General features: G+C 49.4%; 1 protein-coding gene across 2 annotated transcripts in view; it reads left to right on the forward strand.

The window, feature by feature from the left end:
* The window catches only part of MED13L (mediator complex subunit 13L), a 421,642-nt gene extending 418,551 nt beyond the window's left edge, over positions 1 to 3,091 (forward strand). For both annotated transcript variants that reach the window (XM_038762515.1, XM_038762516.1), the window contains exon 31: positions 623 to 3,091. In XM_038762515.1, the coding sequence (XP_038618443.1) occupies positions 623 to 755 (133 nt within the window). In that variant the 3' untranslated portion in view covers positions 756 to 3,091. The remainder of the gene's footprint in view (positions 1 to 622) is intronic.
* The last annotated feature ends 5,249 nt before the right edge of the window (positions 3,092 to 8,340 follow it).

Genomic DNA, 8,340 nt, shown 5'->3' on the forward strand with positions numbered 1-8,340 from the left:
TTCCCCCGGCGTGCCCCCCTTGGTCCCCGTGGAAGGTTGGTATGAGAGAAGCTCTTTGGAAGCAAGTTGGTCAGAACCCTGCCCTTCGCCCTCACCTACTTCCAGGTATGAGAGCCCAAGCTCCCTCATGAGAGGTCTTCTGGGGTTGGTCAGCCAGACTGTTCAAACCTGCTCTGCACCCCTTCCCCTAGCCAGAAAGCCGGGAGGCCAGGGCAACAGACCGGGGATGGAAGCAAAGATGGCCAAAATGGCTCATGGCAATGTCTGAACTGGCCTCTCTCTCTCTCTCTCTCTCTCTCTCTCTCTCTCTCTCCCCCTCTCCCTCTCTCCTTCTCTTTATCTCTCTCTCTCTTCATCTTTCTCTCTCTCCCTCACTCCCTCTTTCTGTCTCTTTCCCTCTATCTCTCCCTCTCTCTCTCCCTTTCTCTATCTCTCCCCCCTTTATCTCTCCACCTCTCTCCCTCTCTTTATGTCTCCCTCTTTCTCTCCCTTTCCCTCTTTATCTCCCCCCTTTATCTCTCCCTCTTTCCCTCTTTCTCTCTTTCTCTCTCTTCTTATCTCTCCCTCTTTCCATCCCCCCCCCCCACCTTTTCCTCTGTCTCTTTCTCTCCATTGTTTGCAGGTTTGTGTTGGAGCAGTACAATGCACTGTCGTGGCTCACCTGTAACCCTGCCACTCAGGATCGCTCCTCTTGCCTTCCCGTCCACTTCGTGGTGCTCACCCAGCTATATAACGCCATCATGAATATACTCTAGTCGTCGGAAAAGCACTTGTCCTCTCCGGGTCGGTCCCCTCCCCAGGTGACACCCCTCTCTCCCACCACCACGTCACCCCCTTCCCCGCTGATCCAAGAAGCGCGTCGACTGCAATCGCCGCCTCTTCCTTCGCTTCCGGTCGGCCTCCCCTTCGCCGCGGGCTGTGCTTCCGCTGCTCAGTGAGCACTTGCCTGCTCTCCTTCAGTGTTCCTTCTGCCCCACCACCCCCGGAGTGACAAATGGACAGTCGGTCTTCAAGACATGGGCCCATCTCCAGCGGTCAGTGTACCTGCAGGACAGAAAAGGAAAACGGACCCAGAGGAGACGGTGTCCATCGGCCCTGGGGACGACCACGCGTCGCCCCTTGGGCTCAAGCTCTCCGGTGGTCAGGGAGGGCGGCCGGCAGGTGACCCCTACCCCCACCCTCCTCCCGGCGGATGGGCCCGAAGGCAACGTGGGATTTCCTTCCCGTCAGCGGTGATGTGAACAGCCTGGGGGTATTTTTCATTCTGTCTATTTATTTTAGGTTGTCTTGTTGTGGTCTTTCCGTCACCGTGGTTGTTGTTGTGGAATTAGCGAGGACCGGGTACAGCAGGTGAAACCCAAATCCGATCCGCCCCGGGATGATTCATCTGTCGACCTGTCCGTCCTCTCCCCCGCGAGAGAGCGGAAAGGGGGTGGGAGCCAGCGAGGCGACCAGCCCGGAGTCAGGGGTCACGGTTGGCAGGTGTCCACGCGGCAGCGTCCAACAACTCGGGGCTTGGGAATCCCGCCGTTTCCCCGGTGTCCGCAAGTGGCCTGTGTTGAATGAAGGAAAAACACTGGACAGCAGAGAGGACCACTCTAGCCCCAGGGCCGAACTGGGCCGATGGGTACGTTAACAACCGTAGAGTTTACCACTGAGCTATATTTTTCACCCCCGCGCCACCGAAGTCCAATAACGATGCTGGAAAACAAGGATTGAAAAGATGGAAGCAGATGACTTCATCCGCGTGGCGAAAGAAAGAGCTTGCCCTCGCGGGAGGGAGAAAGAAAACAAAACGGTGGCGAATATGGTGTCTCTTTTCTGGACTATAGGAATATTATTTCAAAGAAATAATCAAAGTTAACGAGGAAAGGATCTGCGGGCTCGGAGGCCCTGGAGCCAAGCTGGAAGTCGGCGCGGCCTCTCGGCGACGGCGAATCGGTTCGATCGTCTCCGTCGAACGCGGGGTTGGCACCGGGCATCCAGACCCTGAGGAACGGTGGGTCATCGGGCAGAGCGGCCTTCCCCCGCCCCCCTAGATATCCCGCCCAGACCCAGTCGCCGGCCGAGAGAATCATGCAAATTTTAAAACGTTCTTCCAAAAGACTTCAGTGTTCTGGTTAATGAAAAAAACAACAACAACAAAAAAAGAACCAACAAAAAAAAAAAAACCCAACGTAAAGGAAAAATGTAATAATTGCTATGATTTTTTTTAAAGTATTTTTCTTGAGATAATCTAACGTTGAAAAGCAAATTATATTAAGAAAAAGGAGTCTGCTGGACGGTGGGGATGGCAGAGCAAAACCTGTATCTGAGTTTCTCCCGGTTCTCTGCACTCACCCAGCAGGGAGACAATGCGGAGAGCATCTTGTCCCTCTCTGGGCGGTTTATAGGTTCCCACGTATACGCTCAATCAAACCATTTGTATCTAACGTGTACAGTGTAAAATTGACTTGAAAAATATCGCAGTGCTATTTTTTCTTAATCAGAAAGGAGAATTCTCAAGGCCTTTTGAAGAGCATAAGATGATGAAGATTGTAAACTTGTATAAAAAAAATTAACACGGTGAGCAAACAAATTGTAAAGTTAGACATTTGTAATCTTTACCACTTGGGGGTTGTTTTTTTCCCGGAATTCATCAGAACTTTGGATTTTTTTTCTATTGGGCTGTTTTTACACAGGGGCTTTTTCTTCCCTAGAAACCCAGTTCTAAGCAAAAAAGGGAAAAACAAACAAAAAAAAAACACCCCACAAAAATTGCAAAAAAAAAAAAGAATGGCAGCAAAGGGTAGTTTTCATCTGGTGTCGTTTTTATTTAAGTCTTTTTTTTAAGTTAAAAGCTGGTGACATATTTATACGTTTTGTGCAAAATAAATGAATGGCAATAGATTTTAAAAAATCTTATTATGTACTTCTGTGTGAAAAAGTCTGTATAATATTTCCCTTAAATATGCATTATTTTACTTGTGAGTTTTTTACTGAATTAATCTGAAATGTACAAGCCCCGGATTTGCTACAGAGGGAAGAAGTTATTTTATTTTTTGTTTTTAATTTCTAATTTTGGAAATCACGTAGGGAGCAGAACTATTACCATGGGTGGAGCTGGGGGGTGGGGTGGGAGAGTGAGGGGTTGGGGGGTGGGGGGCCGGGCCGGCAGGGGTGGGGGGGGTTGGGGTCAAGGGTCACTGCCCAGCATGCTTGGATGTATATTTCAGAACCTTTTTTAAATGTAAAAGCTGTACATTTCTGGGAAGTTCTGAATTTCTCCCTCTCTCTCTCTCTCTCTCTCTCTCTCTCTCTCTCTCTCTCTCTCTCTCTCTCTCTCTCTCTCTCTCTTTCCCTCTCTCTCTTTCCTTTGAGCATTTTGCAGTAAGCTTCTTTTATATAGAGCAGACAATTTGAAAGAATACAAAAATATGTGAAGTTCATTTAAAAAAAAAACTACAGTATATCGCTGGTACAGTACACTAAAGACTTTGATAAAAAAAGAAACAATAATAAAAAGGCCTCCATTTTAAATGTCATTCATATATACCTTGTGGATGAGAGCTATATACTTTTACACACTTTTTTAGATGAATAAATTATTGAATTACTGAAACCTTTGGGTGGCGTGTTTGAATCTCTAGTTGAACTGTCCCAGCCAAACCACCAAAGGGGGAAGTAACGTCCTACTAGCGCTCAGTGTTCCTGACTGGGACTCCAGAGATCTCTGTCCTCCGCTTCAATCATATTTATTGAGCGCTTACTGTGTGCAAAGCACTGTACTAAGCCCTTGAGCACTATACTAAGCGCTCAGCTTCCTCTCCTCAGTCCCCACATTCTCAGTCCTCCTGCTTTGCTCCCCAGCTTCCTTTCTCTTCTCCCCACCTACTCCTCTTCCTAGCTTCTCCTCTCCCCAGCCCCCCTCCCCATCTTGCTCTCTTCTCTCCCCAGCTTCCCCTCTCCCCATCTCCTCTCTCTTCCCAATCTCATCTCTCTCCCCTTTCTCTCTTCCTGTCTCTCCCCAGCTTTCCCTCTCTCTCTCCCCAGCTTCCTCTCTCCCCAATCCTCCCTCTTCTTTTCCAGCTTCCCCTCTCTCCAGTTCCCCCTCCTAACTCCTCTCCTCTCCCCCATGCCCTCTTTCCTCTCCCTAGTTTCCCCTCTCCCATGTTTCCTCTCTCTCCCCTTCCTCTCTTCCTCTCTCTCCCCAGCTTCCCCTCTGCCCATCTCCTCTCTCTCCCCATTCTCCTCTCTCTCCCCTTCCTCTCTCCCCAGCTTTCCCTATCTCTCTCCCCAATCTCCTCTCTCTCCCCAATCTTCCCTGTTCTTTCCCCAGCTTCCACCTCATCTCCTCTCTCTCTTCCTCTCTCTCCCCAGCTTTCCCCCCTCTCCCCAATCTCCTCTCTCTCCCCAACCTCCTCTCTCCCCCCAGCTTCCCCTCTCCCCATTCCTCCCTGTTCTTTCCCCAGCTTCCCCTTTCCTCATCTCCTTTCTCTCCCTAGCTTTCCCTCTCCTCTCTCCCTGTCTTCTCTCTCCCCAATCTCCTGTCTCCCCTTCCTCTTTTCCTCTCTCTCCCCAGCTTCCCCTCTCCTCTCTCTTCCCCCTCTCCCCAGCTTCCCCTTCCCTCCCTCTTCCCTTCCTCTCTACCCCTCTCTCCCCAGATTCCCCTCTCCTCCATCTCCTCTCTGTTCCCCATATCCTCTCTGTGCCCAGCTTTCCCTGTCCCCCATCTCTCTGTCTCCCATCTCCTCTCCTCCCCTTCCTCTCTCTCCCAGCTTCCTCTCTCCTCTGCCTCCCCCTCCTCTCCCCTGTCTCCCCTCTCTCCAGCCTCCCGGCCTTCCCTTTCCCTGCAAAAAGCAGGATTTCCATCCCCAATGAATTCAGGGAGGACTGTTCTGAAGGTTTCATGCTGTCAGACTCAGGCCTGTGCTGCTCTTGTGCTTTCTACCCATCTAGTGTCGGTGACCTTTCATTTTCAACCCTTTCAGGTGCCCTTTCGTTTTTAACCTAAACCCTCTGTCCCCTTTCTTCATCCCACCAATCTCTTCCCCCCGCATGCAGACCTCCTGCAGAAGGTTTTGGCTGTCTCTGCTCCCGTCTACTCAGCGTATCAATCGGTCATCAGCATCGTTTAGTAGTGGCTAGAACCTGGGCCTTGGAGTCAGAAGGTCATGAGTTCTAATCCTGGCTCTACTGCTTGTCAGCTGGGTGACCTTGGGCAAGTCACTTTACTTCTCTGGGCTTCAGTGACCTCCTCTGTAAAATGGGGGTCGAGACTGCGAGCCGTACGTGGGACAGGGACTGTGTCCAGCCCGATTTGCTTGTGTCCACCCAGGCGCTTAGTACAGTGCCTGGCACATAGTAAGCACTTAAATACCATAATTATTATTATTTATTGAGCCCCTGTCGTGTACTGAGCACTTGTACAATAGTTAGTAGGCGTAATCCCTGCCCTCAAGGAGCATACCAAGGTTGGAGCATTGAACTGAACAATTGGGAGAGAACAGTGGAGTTAGTAATAATCATAATGATGGTATTTGTGAAATGCTTACTATCATCATCATCATCATCAATCGTATTTATTGAGCGCTTACTGTGTGCAGAGCACTGTACTAAGTGCTTGGGAAGTACAAGTTGGCAACATAAAGAGACAGTCCCTACCCAACAGAGGGCTCACAGTCTAAAAGGGGGAGACAGAACAAAACCAAACATACTAACAAAATAAAATAGAATAGATATGTACAAGTAAAATAAATAAATAAAAACTATGTGCCAAGCACTGTTCTAAACACTGATGCAGACACAAGGTAATCAGGCTGTCCCATGTGGGGTTCACAGTCTTAATCGCCATTTTACAGATGAGGTAGCTGAGGCCCAGAGAAGTGAAGTGACTTGCCCAAAGTCACACAGCTGAGAAGTGGTGGAGCCAGAATTAGAACCCACAACCTCTGACTCCCAAGCCCGAGCTCTTTCCACTAAGCCACGCTGCTTCTTATTCTGCAACTTTACTTCTAGAGTTCGTTATAACTCCTTGCGGGCAGGGAATGTGTCCACCAACCCTGTAATATTGTACTCTCCCAAGAGTTTAGGACAGCGCTCTGCACACAGTAAACACTCAGAAATGGCGATTGATCGATAGGTCAGGCACAATCCCCGTCCCATAGAGGGCTCGCTGTCTAAAGAGGAGGGAGAGCCACTATTGAATCCATGTTTTTCATACGAGGAAACCGAGGCTCCGAGAAGTGACGGAGAAGCAGCGTGGCTCAGTGGAAAGAGCCCGGGCTTTGGAGTCAGAGGTCATGGGTTCTAATCCTGGCTCCGCCAATTGTCAGCTGGGTGACTTTGGGCCAGTCACTTCACTTCTCTGTGCCTCAGTTCCCTCATCTGTAAAATGGGGGTGAAGACTGTGAGCCCCCCATGGGACAACCTGATCACCTTGTATCCTCCCCAGTGCTTAGAACAGTGCTTGGCACATAGTAAGCACTTAATAAATGCCATCATTATTATCTTCTAGACTGTGAACCTGTTGTTAGGTAGGGACCGTGTCTATATGTTACCAAGTTGTACTTCCCAAGCACTTAGTCCAGTGCTCTGCACACAGTAAGCGCTCAATAAATACGATTGAATGAGTGAATGAATGACTCTTCCAGCTGACAAGTGGCAGAGCCAGGATTAGAACCCCGGTCCTTGGACTCCCGGACCCAGGGTCTTCCTACTAGATCACGCGGACAGCATCCCGGCCCTTGGGGAGCTTGAGATCTCGCCCGGGTGACAGACGTTGAAAGAAATTCCAGCTGCGAGAAGCAATTGAGTATGTGAGGTGTGTACATTCATTCATTTATTCATTCATTCATTGTCGTATTTATTGAGCACTTACTGATGATGATGATGATGATGATGATGATGGCATTTATGAAGCACTTACTATGTGCCAAGCACTATTCTAAACACTGGGGGGATACAAGGTAATCAGGTTGTCCCACATGGGGCTCGCAGTCTTAATCCCCATTTTCCAGATGAGGGAACTGAGGCACAGAGAAGTGAAGTGACTTGCCCAAAGTCACACAGCTGACAAGTGGCGGACTGGGATTTGAGCCCATGAGCTCTGACTCCCAAGCCTGAGCTCTTTCCTCTGAGCCACGCTGCTTCTCCGCTGCTGTGTGCGGAGCACTGTACTAAGCACTTAGCACTGTATGAAGCTGTAAACTTTTCTGTGCTGTTTCCGTACTAACATTTCTGTCTACAGAAATGTTGCTCAAGGACCCAAGTGCCCCAAGCCTTTAATAATAATAATGTTGGTATTTGTTAAGCGTTTACTATGTGCCAAGCACTCTTCTAAGTACCGGGATAGATACAAGGTAATCAGGTTGTCCCACGTGGGGCTCACAGTCTTCATCCACATTTTACAGATGAGGTAACTGAGGCATAGAGAATGAAGTGACTTGACCAAGGTCACATAGCAGACAAGTGGCGGAACCGGGATTAGAACCCACGACCTCTGACTCCCAAGCCCGGGGTCTTTCCACTGAGCCAAGCAGCTCCGCCGACCTGGAGGTTGGAGGCAAACGTAGTTGCCGAGGTGAGAGGTTCATGGGGTCTTAGTTAATTGTACTTAATGAGTGCTTACTACGTGCAGAACACTGTACTAAGCGCTTGGGAGAGTACACTAGAACAATGCAACAAATTCCCTGCCCACAACGAGCTTACAGTCCAGAGAAGGAAACAGGCAAGCCTGGGCCCTGTTTCTCCACAGCTTCTCAAACCAGTCTCCTAATGACAATCATAATAGTGGCGGTATTTGTTAAGCGCTTACAAGCACTGTACTAAGCGCAGCCTGTGGTTGGGTAGGGATTGTCTTGGTTGCCAAATTGTACTTCCCAAGCGCTTAGTACAGTGCTCTGCAATCAATCAATCGTATTTATTGAGCGCTTACTGTGTGCAGAGCACTGTACTAAGCGCTTGGGAAGTACAAGTTGGCAACTTTATAGAGATGGCCCCTACCCAACAGTGGGCTCACAGTCTAGAAGAGTGGGCTCACAGTCTAGGCACAGTCTGGGCACACCTGTATGCACAGTCTGCATACAGTAGGTGCTCAATAAATAGGACTTAATGAGCGAATACAAGAGAATCACGTCCCACATGGGGCTTACAGTCTAAGTAGGAGGGAGAACAGGGATTGAATCCCCTTCTCGCAGATTGAGGGAACTGAGGCCCAGAGGAAGCGCCAAGATTCGTCCGAAGTCACACAGCAGGTAAGTGGAGGAGCAGGAATTCGAATCCGGGTCCTCTGACTCCCAGATTCAAGCTGCTTCTGCTGAACAATAGTGCTGCCCCTGACTCACCTGCCTTCCCACCCCC

The sequence above is a fragment of the Tachyglossus aculeatus genome, chromosome 21, assembly GCF_015852505.1.
Source record: "Tachyglossus aculeatus isolate mTacAcu1 chromosome 21, mTacAcu1.pri, whole genome shotgun sequence".
Lineage (NCBI taxonomy): Eukaryota > Metazoa > Chordata > Mammalia > Monotremata > Tachyglossidae > Tachyglossus > Tachyglossus aculeatus.